Here is a 16756-nt window from a genome sequence, read left to right on the forward strand (position 1 = left end):
AGATTTCAATTTACCAGATATAGACTGGGACACTCAGATGTTTAGGACGGGTGGTAGGGACAGAGCATCGAGTGACATTATGCTGAGTGCACTATCCGAAAATTACCTCGAGCAATTAAACAGAGAACCGACTCGTGGAGATAACATCTTGGACCTACTGATAACAAACAGACCCGAACTTTTCGACTCTGTATGTACAGAACAGGGAATCAGTGATCATAAGGCCGTTGCAGCATCCCTGAATATGGAAGTTAATAGGAATATAAAAAAAGGGAGGAAGGTTTATCTGTTTAGCAAGAGTAATAGAAGGCAGATTTCAGACTACCTAACAGATCAAAACGAAAATTTCTGTTCCGACACTGACAATGTTGAGTGTTTATGGAAAAAGTTCAAGGCAATCGTAAAATGCGTTTTAGACAGGTACGTGCCGAGTAAAACTGTGAGGGACGGGAAAAACCCACCGTGGTACAACAACAAAGTTAGGAAACTACTGCAAAAGCAAAGAGAGCTCCACTCTAAGTTTAAACGCAGCCAAAACCTCTCAGACAAACAGAAGCTAAACGATGTCAAAGTTAGCGTAAGGAGGGCTATGCGTGAAGCGTTCAGTGAATTCGAAAGTAAAATTCTATGTACCGACTTGACAGAAAATCCTAGGAAGTTCTGGTCTTACGTTAAATCAGTAAGTGGCTCGAAACAGCATATCCAGACACTACGGGATGATGATGGCATTGAAACAGAGGATGACACGCGTAAAGCTGAAATACTAAACACCTTTTTCCAAAGCTGTTTCACAGAGGAAGACCGCACTGCAGTTCCTTCTCTAAATCCTCGCACAAACGAAAAAATGGCTGACATCGAAATAAGTGTCCAAGGAATAGAAAAGCAACTGGAATCACTCAATAGAGGAAAGTCCACTGGACCTGATGGAATACCAATTCGATTCTACACAGAGTACGCGAAAGAACTTGCCCCCCTTCTAACAGCCGTGTACCGCAAGTCTCTAGAGGAACGGAGGGTTCCAAATGATTGGAAAAGAGCACAGGTAGTCCCAGTCTTCAAGAAGGGTCGTCGAGCAGATGCGCAAAACTATAGACCTATATCTCTGACGTCGATCTCTTGTAGAATTTTAGAACATGTTTTTTGCTCGCGTATCATGTCATTTCTGGAAACCCAGAATCTACTATGTAGGAATCAACATGGATTCCGGAAACAGCGATCGTGTGAGACCCAACTCACTTTATTTGTTCATGAGACCCAGAAAATATTAGATACAGGCTCCCAGGTAGATGCTATTTTTCTTGACTTCCGGAAGGCGTTTGATACGGTTCCGCACTGTCGCCTGATAAACAAAGTAAGAGCCTACGGAATATCAGACCAGCTGTGTGGCTGGATTGAAGAGTTTTTAGCAAACAGAACACAGCATGTTGTTATCAATGGAGAGACGTCTACAGACGTTAAAGTAACCTCTGGCGTGCCACAGGGGAGTGTTATGGGACCATTGCTTTTCCCAATATATATAAATGACCTAGTAGATAGTGTCGGAAGTTCCATGCGGCTTTTTGCGGATGATGCTGTAGTATACAGAGAAGTTGCAGCATTAGAAAATTGTAGCGAAATGCAGGAAGATCTGCAGCGGATAGGCACTTGGTGCAGGGAGTGGCAACTGACCCTTAACATAGACAAATGTAATGTACTGCGAATACATAGAAAGAAGGATCCTTTATTGTATGATTATATGATAGCGGAACAAACACTGGTAGCAGTTACTTCTGTAAAATATCTGGGAGTATGCGTGCGGAACGATTTGAAGTGGAATGATCATATAAAATTAATTGTTGGTAAGGCGGGTACCAGGTTGAGATTCATTGGGAGAGTGCTTAGAAAATGTAGTCCATCAACAAAGGAGGTGGCTTACAAAACACTCGTTCGACCTATACTTGAGTATTGCTCATCAGTGTGGGATCCATACCAGATCGGTCTGACGGAGGAGATAGAGAAGATCCAAAGAAGAGCGGCGCGTTTCGTCACAGGGTTATTTGGTAACCGTGATAGCGTTACGGAGATGTTTAATAAACTCAAGTGGCAGACTCTGCAAGAGAGGCGCTCTGCATCGCGGTGCAGCTTGCTCGCCAGGTTTCGAGAGGGTGCGTTTCTGGATGAGGTATCGAATATATTGCTTCCCCCTACTTATACCTCCCGAGGAGATCACGAATGTAAAATTAGAGAGATTAGAGCGCGCACGAAGGCTTTCAGACAGTCGTTCTTCCCGCGAACCATACGCGACTGGAACAGGAAAGGGAGGTAATGACAGTGGCACGTAAAGTGCCCTCCGCCACACACCGTTGGGTGGCTTGCGGAGTATCAATGTAGATGTAGATGTAGATGTAGATGTAGACATCATCCGCATATCTAAACCAGCATTTGATATTTGCACTCAAAGTTTTTTTTTTAAAAACTGGTGCTTGTATTACTGTCCATGTTTAATACCTCTTGTAGTTGTCTCATCAAATATTGTTTATATTTTACTTGGTTCATTTATTTAATGCAAACTGTTACATAGCCACAGTTTTGAATACAATTTTAATGTTTTCCTGTTTGCTCCTTTTGTATTTGTGTATTGTTCAGCCTTTTTTACCTTTTAAAAGCGCAGTACCACCACATTCTCAAAGATTGCATTTACTGTATGTGTGGTGTCACCGCCAGACACCACACTTGCTAGGTGGTAGCCTTTAAATCGGCCGCGGTCCATTAGTATACGCCGGACCCGCGTGTCGCCACTGTCAGTAATTGCAGACCGAGCACCACCACACAGCAGGTCTAGAGAGACATACTAGCACTCGCCCCAGTTGTACAGCCGACGTTCATAGCAATGGTTCACTGATAAATACGCTCTCATTTGCCGAGACGATAGTTAGCATAGCCTTCAGCTACATTTGCTACGACCTAGCAAGGCGCCGTATTCAATTGATAATTAATATTATGAAGCATGTACCGTAATGAGAGATGTTCTACAATTGTGGATTAAAGTTAAGTATTACATCATCAACGTACTTTATTTGCAATTCTCAAGATATTGTCCTGTTCCAGACCTCACGCCAGTCGGCGTGTAATTAAACGCGTGCATTTCGGCCTCCTCTAAAAACACAGTGTTGGCTCTTCTGTCAACACTACAGTATGTTCCCTCAAAAACCTCCATTTTCCTGCATTTCTATTTATCTTATTGATATTGCTTAAGTTGCTTATGTATTCTGTAGTTACATTGATAATTATTTCTTCTTTTAATTGGTTTGTGTATCACTCTCCATGTTTTACACCTCCTGGAGTAGCCTTGTCAAGGACTTATTTTATTTTATTACTTTTGTTTATTAATAGAAACTGTTATGTAGATGTGCTGTTCCTTTATATTAAAGTTTTTTCGTGTCTACTCCATTTCTATTTATTTTCTGTTCAATTTTTTACTTTTTCAATGCATTACCACCACACTGTCAAAGATGTTACTTACTGTATGTCTTTGCTTCAATCTAGACATGTAACTTCTCTTCCGATGTTGTTTACGAACATTGTAACTTCTTTGATGACAATACTCAGTAAATGTCTGAAGATGGCCTTGTAGGTCGAAAACCGGTTAACACAATAAAATTAGAACAATAGCAAACTGGTGCTTTTCATTTATATATTAAAAAAAAAAAAGTTCTTCAATGATGGTGCAGAGTCTGTGTGAACTTCATCCAATTTTGTTTTATTTGAGCGACTGTGCAACCCTTCCATAAAAATGTTTAATAGCAGCCCAAAACTCGGTTTTCTCCATTTTCAATCACAGTTGACGCACTGACCATTTCGGACAACAGTCAACAATGAACTGTATGCTGTACATTGTTGATATGATCCTTGGTGTAATTAAGGTTACCAACCATATAGGCACAACAGAAATGCCACATTCTTTCATGGAAATTTACCAGTCTTGCCAAACCAACCTTGTAAGAGAGTAGAATGTCTAAACATTTAGCTAAATATAATTCCCAAAATACAGTCCTTATTTGACTACCACTGATAGTGGCATCTGGTACCTGTTCGGAAGTGTGGCAATATCCTTTGTTACTGTAGGTGTGTGTGCTAGTGGTTGACACTATGAGCATAAGGAAGACAGTATGTCGTAAGCAGCAAGGTGCTGTGACTTGATCTGCAAGCTATCTTGAATGATAAGACCTGCTGACTGAGCTCTGTGTGGCTTGTCTAGCTTGATTTTGCTGAATGTGTTGCAGCAGGAAGTGGTACACAAAGATAATGTATGAAGATTGAGTGCTTTTCATGTGCAATTAGAGTCTTGAACCAGTGGTGCCAGCTTCATAAACAGGGATGTGATCTCATCATAAAGAGCAGCACTTTTGTTGGTAGCTTCTGGCATTACCACCACCGACAGCATTTTGATATCAGTTCTTATTAGTTTGATTCTGTTATTCCTTACTTTGTAGGATATCAGGTACAGTACACTGTGGTACATTCAGTTTACTGTTGATGCTTTGTAAATATGAACGCAACAATTTTCCTCAAGAGTATTTCTAGCTGATGTTTCTTGGTTTTCTCTTTCCTGTATCCATGTGGCTTAAAAACTAAAGAGAAGCACATAATCTCTGTACTGCATGGCAAAAATATAAATGTCCAGCACAAAATGTGAAAGTACCTGGAAAGGTGGTATGTAGTGGCAACCAGCAGCATTGGTAAGAAACTTGCCACTCCAGAAAGGAAGATTTCTCCATTAAAATTCCATAACATGTTGTTAAATGTTCACACTGAATTTATTACTGAGAAGAACGAAGCTTAATGTTATACCAGTGTTAAGTGCTTCAGTGAGAGAATACTATTTTGATTACTGAGTACAGAGGAGTAATTGGCCAAGTACTTGCTGAAGGAACTGTCCGATTATTGTCCAGAAGATATTTAAGAAACTAACAGAAAACTATAATCAGAGTGGCCCATTTGGTATTAGAACCCAGCTCCTCCTTCATATCTAACTGGAGCCGTAGTCAGTGCACCACATCATTAATTGGATTAATGTATTAATTGTTTTTAGGTTTATAGTAGGCTGTTTTCTCCAGTTTTAAGAAAAACAGAGCTATAAATATTCTCTCTCTCTCTCTCTCTCTCTCTCTCTCTCTCTCTCTCTCTCTCTCTGTGTGTGTGTGTGTGTGTGTGTGTGTGTGTGTGTGTGTATACATCTACATACTCCTGATTAGTCAATAGAATGGTAATTACCTAATTGTGAAAACTCCACTTCACACCTGTTGTACAATGAATGTATTCATGATTATCTTTTTGATGGTATTTGCTTTCTTTATATTGTTGTATGACTAATGCAGCTGTCATATGTCAGGTTACAGATAGTGCTGGAGATCATCCGCGATGTAGTGTTTTCCTGCCCTCAGGCAGATGTTGTAGCTGCCATTATTGCTTTACTTGCAAACACATCACAGCATATCTTCTTGATGGACAACCTATGCCATGGCAGTTGTAAGTAAAAACAGTTGAAGTGATTTCTTAAAATATTATTATGAAAGTCATGATTGCAAACATTCAGATTATGTTTCACAATGTTGCTGTTACAATACTTATAGAACCTAAAGGAAATAAATAACATTGTTTGAAGTTAACGCGTTTTTATATTCTCATCAGTTTTTTTATATATTTAGATGCATGGGGACTGTTAAAGGAAAAAAATGCACAAGCCTTTGGAGAAAGTTAAATTGTTGTTGTTGTTGTTGTTGTTGTTGTTGTGGTCTACAGTCCAGAGACTGGTTTGATGCAGCTCTCCATGCTACTCTATCCTGTGCAAGCTGCTTCATCTCCCAGTACCTACTGCAACCTACATCCTTCTGAATCTGCTTTAAATAACAAACCTTATTTCTTGTTTTCATCTCCCTTAAGTCAAAACCCTCATCCAATATTGGGAGATGGGCAACGGCATGAAGCAGGGGATTGCCTGTAGGAGCGAGGTACAATGGGGACTGTGTGTGCCAGGGACTGCTGTGAAGACATATGCATTAGAAACCTGGGTTATGAAAGGAAGAGAGAAAAGCAAAGTGCAAGCTAGTGAGATGAAATTCTTGAGAAACAGTATTGAAGTGACAAAGATAGACAGGTTAAGAAATGAGAGGATCAGAGAGTTAATGAAGGTGGAACCATAACAGGAGGAGATAGAGAAATCAAAGCTGAGATGGGAGGATACACGAGATGAAACTGGAAGGAAAGAGACCAAGAGGAAGACAAAGAGACAGACGGCTGAAAGGAGTAGAGGAATGTGTCCAGAAGAAAGAAGAAGACTGGGCCAAGGTGAAGACGGAGAGATGGTGGCAAGACAGAAGACAAGGGAGAGGCCTATGTTCCACACAGACCCAGCTAGAGGCTGTAAACTGTACAAGATGATGATTTCTTGTTTTGGTAATGCACACACACACACACACACACACACACACACACACACACACACACACACGCTCTCTCTCTCTCTCTCTCTCTGACCACTCCCCCAAAATACACTAGCATTAGCAGTACACATTCCTAAATTCTTCTGAGTAGTAGAAATAGTTGGCTGAATTCCTCACTCCTTTTTGTGCCACACTAAGTTTGAGCGATGAAGAGTATAAATCATTTCTCATTTTATTGTTCACTGCAAATTTCATTAGAGAGTACGTGTGCTGTGGGAGTATCAGTATGCTCTTGAAACAACTGTCTGCAAGACATTCTAGAGTTCACACCAGATATTTTCCTTATTAACACACTTCTTTGCAACAAACACTTTTTCCCACAATGATGAGTTACCCCAGAATATGATGCCATGAGTCAATCATTAATGACTGAGATATTAAGAAATTTTGTAACATTTAACTTATTGTTTAGGTTCTTATTAACATAAACACCTAAGAATTTAGAATATTTTGTTTCAGTTATTGACTTCACCTCATGCATTATTTCTAATGGTGTCAGTTTGAAAATACTTGTTAAAAGAATCCTGACTGCAATTTACTTTGCAAGAATTGTTAAACACAATTAGAGTGACCTTATATTACAGTATCACAGAATATAATAGGTTTCCAGAAATTTGGGTGCAACAGATGGTATCTTCCACTGTAGTAACATTCATAAATTGACATGAAGTATCATTTATGATTAATGAGCAATGGACATTATGTTGGGGAATGAGAAAACAGTAACAACATTAGGGAGTAGTATGGTATGCAGTAACCATAGTTATGATTTTGACATTTCACAGTTATCATAATAGTAATTCATTATGATACCCACTGCTGAATAAAATAATACTCCGAACTTTTGCTTCCGTTAGAGTCTTATACTGCATGCATCCTTGTTGACACAGCAAGGTTTCTGATGCCACCTGTCCATTTTCCATTAAACCCATTATCTGGGTCTTTTTGTGTCTCACAGAACCCAGCATTCCTACTGTTTCCAACTCCCAATGTACATAGTGTGCTTTTGGTACTTGTACCACATGGTCTCATGTACAGTCTTGTTACACCATATGACTGACATTTTTTGTCTTGATGTAGGAGATCTGCAGTGTTTCAGCATGATACTGGTTTATTCTCCATTTACAGGTTCTCTGACTCTGCTCCCTTGTAGGCCTCATTACTGTATAGCAGTAATCAATTTGCAGACAAACTCCTTCTGTCTGGCAGGGAAGCACCTGAAGAAGATTGACAAGAAATTCAATGCTCAGGAGGGCGTACTGGATATTGTGCACTCTTTCTGGAATGGCAGAATACTTTTGTTTCGCATGCCTGTGGTAGAGTAGATTCCCAGTGTTGACACCTGCATGAATGTGTAGGGGACAAGATTGAACTTCTTATTCAGCAACCTTGTAATGTGCCATTTGTCTACATGGAAAATGGATTCTCATGTAACAACTATTATTTTGGCTTTTCCTATCTTAATCATACTACAAATGAAGGTAGTTTGCCACCAGATATATTTCCCTCTATAGGTAAAGCATCAGTGATGTTTCCTCAGACATTACACTGATCATCCAGAACATTATGACCATTGATCTGCTATCGATATAACCCATCCAGCCAGTAGCAGCATCACCTGGCAAGGAATAACTGCTAGGCATACATATGCACAGTGCATGTAGTATCAGTGAGCATGCTGTCCGTGTGTAGAATGGGGAAGGCACATGATCCATCTGAATTTGACCGAAGGCAGATTTTGATGGCTTGGAGGCTTGGCATGAGCATTTCAGAAACTGCATGACATGTCGGGTGTTCAAGGAGTGCTCTGGTGAGTGTGTCAGACTTTAATGCTGGGCAGAGTACAAGTGTGTCTGAACACACAAAGCCCATAACACTCCTAACGACAGGCCTCTGCAGCCAATGACCTATGCATGTGCCAAAGTTAACACAATGACACTGACAACTACAACTGAAATGGGCTCTTGACCATTGGCACTGGACTTTGGTGCAGTAGCAGAGCTTAGCATTGTTTGGTATACTCCAATACCTTCATCATGCCGACGGGAGGGGTATGAATCCATCATCTGCCAGGTGAACAGCTCCTGGACACCTGTGCTGGGGGATGGAGACAAGCTGGCTCCATTATGCTCTGGGGAACATTCATATGGGCTTCCATGGGTCCAATGGAGCTCATGCAAGACACAGGATGGCCAAGGAGTATCATACAGTGGTTGTAGACCACGTACATGCCTTCATGACAATAATGTTTCGTGACATCAGTGACCTTTTTAAACAACATAATGCGCCATGTCACAAAGCCACGAGTGTGCTGGAGTGGTTTGGGAGAGAGAGTGGCAATTTCCAATTCATGTGCTGGTCCCCCAACTCGCCAGATCTAAACCCAATTGAACACATTTGGGATGTGGTTGAACAAACATGGTGTCAGAGCTCGTTGCCCCCCGCCCACAATTTATGCATATTTGTGACTTGAATGTGCAGATGTGATGTCAGCTCCTTCCAGTGACCTTACGGGACCTCATTGCTTCCATGTCTCAGCGCATGACCACTGTTAACTGTGTCAAAGATGGACATACTATCTGTTAAGTAGGTGGTTATAATCAACTGGCTCATCAGTACACATGAGCATGCGCACACACACGTACAGCAGGGATTCATTGTTAGCAAAACTCTTGAAAAGTGCTTAGCCATTTACCTCAAATTTTTATCTGGATACTTCCCGCTAACACCAACCTATCAGAACTCCGGAAATGGGAACTTGCCCTTCAATATATCCTCTCTTCCTGTTACCCAACAGGCCTCAACCTCCGCTAATTTCAAGTTGCCGCTACTCATACCTCACCTGTCATTCAACAACATATTTGCCTCTGTACTTCCTCCCCGACTGACATCTCTGCCCAAATTCTTTGCCTTTACATATATCTGCTTGTGTCTGTATGCATGGGGATGGATATGTGTGTGTGTATGAGTGTATACCTGTCCCTTTTTCCCCCTAAGGTAAATCTTTCCGCTCCCGGGATTGGAATGGCTCCTTACCCTCTCCCTTAAAACCCATATCCTTTCGTCTTTCCCTCTCCTTCCCTCTTTCCTGATGAAGCAACCGTGGATTGCGAAAGCTTGAATTTTGTGTGTTTGTTTGTGTTTGTTAGTGTCTCTATCAACATACCAACTTTTTCGTTTGGTAAGTTACGTCATCTTTGTTTTTAGATATATTTTTCCCACGTGGACTGTTTCTCTCTATTACAAAAAGGTACGGCCAAACTTTCAGGAAACATTCCTCACACACATAGAAAGAAAATATGTTATGTGGACATGTGTCCGGAAACGCTTACTTTCCATGTTAGAGCTCATTTTATTACTACTCTTCAAATCACATTAATCATGGAATGGAAACACACAGCAACAGAACGAACAGCGTGACTTCAAACACTTTGTTACAGGAAATGTTCAAAATGTCCTCCGTTAGCGAGGATACATGCATCCACCCTCCGTCACGCTGATGCAGCCCTGGAGAATGGCGTATTGTATCACAGCCGTCCACAATAAGAGCACGAAGAGTCTCTACATTTGGTACCGGGGTTGCGTAGACAAGAGCTTTCAAATGCCCCCATAAATGAAAGTCAAGAGGGTTGAGGTCAGGAGAGCGTGGAGGCCATGGAATTGGTCCACCTCTACCAATCCATCGGTCACTGAATTTGTTGTTGAGAAGTGTACAAACACTTCGACTGAAATGTGCAGGAGCTCCATCGTGTATGAACCACATGTTGTGTCGTACTTGTAAAGGCACATGTTCTAGCAGCACAGGTAGAGTATCCCGTATGAAATCATGATAACGTGCACCATTGAGCATAGGTGGAAGAACATGGGGCCCAATCAAGACATCACCGACAATGCCTGCCCAAACATTCACAGAAAATCTGTGTTGATGATGTGATTGCACAATTGCGCGCGGATTCTCGTCAGCCCACACATGTTGATTGTGAAAATTTACAATTTGATCATGTTGGAATGAAGCCTCATCCGTAAAGAGAACATTCGCACTGAAATGAGGATTGACACATTGTTGGATGAACGATTCGCAGAAGTGTACCCGTGGAGGCCAGTCAGCTGCTGATAGTGCCTGCACATGCTGTACATGGTACGGAAACAACTGGTTCTCTCATAGCACTCTCCATACAGTGACGTGATCAAAGTTACCTTGTACAGCAGCAACTTCTCTGGCGCTGACATTCGGGTTATCGTCAACTGCACGAAGAATTGCCTCGTCCATTGCAGGTGTCCTCGTCGTTCTAGGCCTTCCCCAGTCGCGAGTCATAGGCTGGAATGTTCCGTGCTCCCTAAGACGCCGATCAATTGCTTCGAACATCTTCCTGTCGGCACACCTTCGTTCTGGAAATCTGTCTCGATACAAACGTACCGCGCCACAGCTATTGCCCCGTGCTAATCCATACATCAAATGGGCATCTGCCAACTCCGCATTTGTAAACATTGCACTGACTGCAAAACCACATTCGTGATGAACACTAACCTGTTGATGCTACATACTGATGTGCTTGATGCTTAGAGCAATTAGTCGCATGTCAACACAAGCACCAAAGTCAACATTACCTTCCTTCAATTGGGCCAACTGGCGGTGAATCGAGGAAGTACAGTACATACTGATGAAACTAAAATGTGCTCTAACATGGAAATTAAGCGTTTCTGGACACATGTCCACATAACATCTTTTCTTTTATTTGTGTGTGAGGAATGTTTCCTGAAATTTTGGCTGTACCTTTTTGTAACACCCTGTATATATGACAGAGGGAAACATTCCATGTGGGAAAAATATATATAAAAAACAAAGATGCTGTGACTTGCCAAACGAGAAAGTGCTGGTAGATAGACACAATAAAAAAAAAAGAAAAAAGAAAAACATACAAATTTCAAGCTTGCTTCATCAGGAAAGAGGGAAGGAGAGGGAAAGACGAAAGGATGTGGGTTTTAAGGGAGAGAGTAAGGAGTAATTCCAATCCCGGGAGCGGAAAGACTTACCTTAGGGGGGAAAAAGGGCAGATATACACAGGTGTCTGTATATGTGCAGATGGACATGTGTGTGTGTGCGAGTGTATACCTGTCCTTTTTTTCCCCCTAAGGTAAATCTTTCCGCTCCCGGGGTTGGAATGACTCCTTACCCTCTCCCTTAAAACCCACATCCTTTCGTCTTTCCCTCTCCTTCCCCCTTTCCTGATGAAGCAACCTTGGGTTGTGAAAGCTTGAAATTTGTGTGTGTGTATTTGTGTGTTTTTATTGTGTCTATGTACCAGCGCTTTCTTGTTTGGTAAGTCACAGCATCTTTGTTTTATAGGTTTTTGTTGAAAGAGGGAAAATGTTCTGTTCTTCTGTGAAAATATATTGTTTCGTTAACATTTTCACAGTTAGTTTTAACTATGATAGCTGGGTGTTGGAACCATTAAATAATTTTTTTTCTCTCAAATATAGTCTACCCCTTTATACATAAATTTTATATAATAATTTTGTACACAACACTGTGCTTTTTGTTTTAACAGGAACTAGGAAAGTAGTTTTTATGGCGTATTGGTATACGGTTAGAATACTACTATGAAATCTGAATGGTCCAAAATGTTGTACTCCCAATTGTTCACATGTAAAAACTATGCAAAGTATTGTCATTGAAGCTAATATCCTCACAGATCCACCAGCTGGAGATGTCTCTCTCTCTCTCTCTCTCTCTCTCTCTCTCTCTCTCTCTCTCTCTCTCTCATGTCCAGTATATCAATGATACTATCCATTTTCCCATTCGGTTTAAGTGACTTTATCTCCCAATCAAGTCTTAGTTTGAAATACCAATAAACAAGCGTCAAGGTCAGAGAGAGTGTGAAAGAGGATATTTTTTTTTGGGGGGGGGGGGGGGGGGGTGTACTTAGAGAGTGTAAAGGATGAGATGGACAGAGAGAAAGGGAGGATTGGGGCAGGGGGGGGGGGAGGTATATCGACAGAGAGAAGGGGCAGGAGGACGTGGTGATGGAAAAAGACAAGGGGGAGAGGACAGGGATAGAGAGAGGGGATAGTAAGAGATTAGGCCTATATCCAATTTGCATACATGTTTAGTTTTGTTTAAGATGTAATATGTATATGTTACTTATATCAATTACAACTCATTTTTACGACTTTGGTGATAGTTGATTTATCATTTGTCGAAAATTAATAACAACATACTAGAGATGGACAGGTTATTGTGTGTTGACATTCAAAGTAAAAACTCATCGAGTAATTTTCTTCATTCAACTTTTTAGTGAAGAAGACACTAGAATGTCACCATAACTTGCTGGAGGAAGCAGCTGTGACTTTTATATCTAAGGAATACTGTGTGTGTGTGTGTGTGTGTGTGTGTGTGTGTATGAGAAAGAGAGAGAGAGAGAGAGAGAGAGAGAGAGAGAGAGAGAGAGATCTTACTTCATCTGTGTTAGATTTACTCCAGCACACAGTATTTATATACGTTTGTGTTTAATGTATTTCATTAGTTAAAAGGTTACATTTTTAATTTCTGGTTATGTCAATACTCCAAAATCAATTTGAAATGCTCATACTGGCTGTTTTCTTTCCATGCAGTAACCAACACACTAGTTGACCGTCAAGTGAATGAAGTCGTATATTTCTCAAGAGGTAAGATTTACGCATTCCTTATGTACGCTAAGTGAAGTGAGAATCAAGATTTAGTTTTCCATATTTTTCCACAGCACCAAAAAAGTAATTTGTGTAATATATCCATCACAATTAGATTTATAAAAAAGATTCTGAACTGTAATCTGTCACAAAATACATGTCAAACAATACAGATTTAGTGTACAAAAATATTCGATGTTACTGTTGTGGAGTCAAGTTAAGTGCTGCAGCTGTTAATTGCAGATCTCACCATTGATCTTGTAAGGCAGGCTTGAAACATCATCTGATCACTTCTACATTGTTAAAATTATATAAATGAAAACAAGAATGATTTTCAACTAAGTGACCATGATCAATTCCTGACACTGGTTTGCAACAATTTCATTTTTCCAAAGAGTGTTTGATGCAACTGTACATGCTAGTCACTTGCGTAGAAGTTTCTTGATCTCTGCATAAGTACTGCATTCACTTTAACATGAATGTTTTTATTGGTAGTACTCAGTCATCAGTCACAGTATTTCATTTACCTGCTTAAGTAGAATGTTTTTCAGAGTGAAGGACTAATTAGTCACTTTTTGGGCATTACATCTGCTTCAGCTAATCACTTAGCACTAAATGAATTGAATGACAGTGCTGCAAGTGCTATTAAAAATTGTGAGATGAAATAAAAATAAATATATTATTACTACTACTTCTCGTACTACTGATACTACTACTGCTATTGTTTTTTGTTGTATTAATTTGACTACAAAATGTTTGTTTTCTGCATTGATGAAAACTTCCATATTTTCACTTACACTTTGAATAATGTTACAAATTTGTGACTGTACTATATTATTTGAATGGCTAATTTTAACTTGAAGATTCATTTTAATAATAAAGCAACGGTTAAATTGTTGTCATTTACATAACAGATGAAATAAAATAAAATTATTCAGAGTAGTGGCAGTGAAAAATTATTTTTGCCTTCTTACATATGCTACACAGGATTTAAGATGCTTATTAGTGGACTCCATGTAGGAATATCAACAATGTAGGAAAAGATAGATTGCTAGTTACTCTAAAGAAGGCACTTTTAGTTGCACACAGGAACAATTGAAAGACACGTACACAAAGATTTCTGTCACATCCTTCATCAGCAGAAGAGAAGCACACACCATTCACACACACAAGCGAGCACACCTCATGCACACATGACCGCCAACTCTGTCAGCTCAGACCAAAATGAGATTCTGCCCTGAGCTGCTGAAGTTGGCAGTCATGTGTGCGTGAGGTGTGCTCGCTTGTGTGTGTGAATGGTGTGTGCTTCTCTTCTGCTGATGAAGGATGTGGCAGAAAGCTTTGTGTACGTGTCTTTCAATTGTTCCTGTGTGCAACTAAAAGTGCCTTCTTTAGAGTAACTAGCAATCTATCTTTTCCTACATTGTTGTTATTATTAGTGTACTGTATTATTTTACTGAAATTATGCATCACAGTTTTGTTACTTCTATTGATAAATATATACTTTATATGTTTTGAGTATCTTAAGAAGCATGTTTGTTTTTTCCAGCCTATTCAGAAAACATCTCATTAAAATTAGCTACTACAGAAACAACAAAACAAAACACCTCCGTGCTAACAGTTGCAACAAAGTTGACAGATAAGACTTTCAGCAAAGTCTTTCTAACTCTTATTAAAGTTATATTCAGTATCAGCCAATTGTTGTTTTACACAAAAGGTCTTCTGGAAATTGCCAATCTGATTTTACATATCCTCTTTACTGTTGCCATTAACAATTTACTGTGGTGTCACCGCCAGACACCACACTTGCTAGGTGGTAGCCTTTAAATCGGCCGCAGTCCGTTAGTATATGTCGGACCCGCGTGTCGCCACTTTCAGTGATTGCAGACCAAGCGCCGCCACACGGCAGGTCTAGAGAGACTTCCTAGTCCTCGCCCCAGTTGTACAGCCGACTTTGCTAGCGATGGTTCACTGACAAAATACGCTCTCATTTGCCGAGACGATATTTAGCATAGCCTTCAGCTACATCATTTGCTACGACCTAGCAAGGTGCCATTACCAGTTACTATTGATGCTGTAAAACATGTACCATCAAGAGCGATGTTCACCATTTATGAATTAAAGTTAAGTATTCCACAGCTACGTCCTTTTTTGCTAGTCTAATTTCCTTGACCTGTTCCAGACCTCACGCCAGCCCGCGTGAGCTAAAACGCGTGCCTTTCGGCTTCCTCTCAAAAACAGGTTGGCTCTCTTGCCAACCCACAACACTTACAAATAAATCTAGATATAACAATGGGCACCATCTAGAAGAAACCTTCCAAACCACCCAGACTCCCAAACAGCTCACCTGCTTCAAATTCACTGATGATATTTGTTATGTGGATCAAGAGTGAAGATGCTCTATCCACATTCCTCCAGAACCTCAACATCTTCTCCCCGATTCACTTCACCTGGTCCACCTCGGCTCAATAAGCCACCTCTCTTGATATTGACCTCCACCTCAGGGATGGCTACATCAGTACCACCATCCACATCAAACCTACCAACCATCAACAATACCTTGATTTTGACAGCTGCCACTCATTCCACAAGAAGAAGTCCCTTCCATACAGCCTAGCCACCCATGCCTGTCGCATTTGTAGTGGTGAGCAGTCCCTCTCAAAATATTCCAAGGGTCTCATTGAGACATGCACAGACAAAAATTACCCTCCAAACTTTATCCAGAAACAGATCTCCCATGCCTTGACTCACCAGTCACCTACCATCTTCCACATACCCACTGCCCGGCCACAAAGCAGCTTTCAGTAGTACCCAGGAATGGAGCAGCTGAATGACAATCTCTCCCAGGGATCTGACTACCTCTCATTGTGCCCTGAAATTAGAAATGTCCTCCTCACTATCCTTTCCACCCCTTCCACAGTGGTATTCTGCCTCCAATGCAACCTACACAATATCGTTATCTGTCCCTACTCCATCCATTTTCACAACCCCTTGCCTCATGGCTCAAATCCCCATAAGACCTATGCAAGACCTGTCCCATATGCAAGACCTGTCCCATACATCCTCCCATGACTATCTATTCCAATTGTGTCATAGGCATTACCTATCCCATCAAAGGCAGGGTCACCCCTGAAAGCATGCCTGCACGCTGAAGATTCCACTCAACTTGACATGCTTCACTTTAATGTCTGCTTAACAGCCTGTGCCAACTGGATTCCTCGCCCCCAATACCAGATATTCAGAGTTGCATAGTTGGAACCTGTCCCTACAACATATCCGGCATTCGTGTAACCCACTGGCTTCAACCTTCACTGAGTCCCTGACCTCCACCTATCTGTCCATTCCCTGCTCCCACTGCAGAACTTCAGGTGCATTCTATCCTGCCAACACACCTGCATAGTTTTCACCTTATCCACTTCTCTCTCTGCCCCCTCCTCCCGTCCCCTCAGCTCAGTCTCCCAGTGCTGGACCAAGGAACCCAATCCTGTCCCCACCACGTCCCCTCAAGTCTCCAGGCAACATTAATGTCTCTTTCCCCCTCAACCCCACCACACCTCCACCCCTAACTTTGCTATCCCTCCCTATCTCCATCCCACACCTCTTCCATA

At 41.0% G+C, this 16756-nt stretch overlaps 1 protein-coding gene across 2 annotated transcripts in view; it reads left to right on the plus strand.

Annotated features, from left to right (window-relative positions):
- LOC124797948 overlaps window positions 1-16756 on the plus strand; it is a 144217-nt gene that overhangs the window by 104227 nt on the left and 23234 nt on the right. For both annotated transcript variants that reach the window (XM_047261093.1, XM_047261092.1), the window contains exons 14-15: window positions 5372-5508; window positions 13095-13148. In XM_047261093.1, the coding sequence (XP_047117049.1) occupies window positions 5372-5508; window positions 13095-13148 (191 nt within the window). The remainder of the gene's footprint in view (window positions 1-5371; window positions 5509-13094; window positions 13149-16756) is intronic.

Source organism: Schistocerca piceifrons, chromosome 5 (genome assembly GCF_021461385.2).
Source record: "Schistocerca piceifrons isolate TAMUIC-IGC-003096 chromosome 5, iqSchPice1.1, whole genome shotgun sequence".
Taxonomy (NCBI): domain Eukaryota; kingdom Metazoa; phylum Arthropoda; class Insecta; order Orthoptera; family Acrididae; genus Schistocerca; species Schistocerca piceifrons.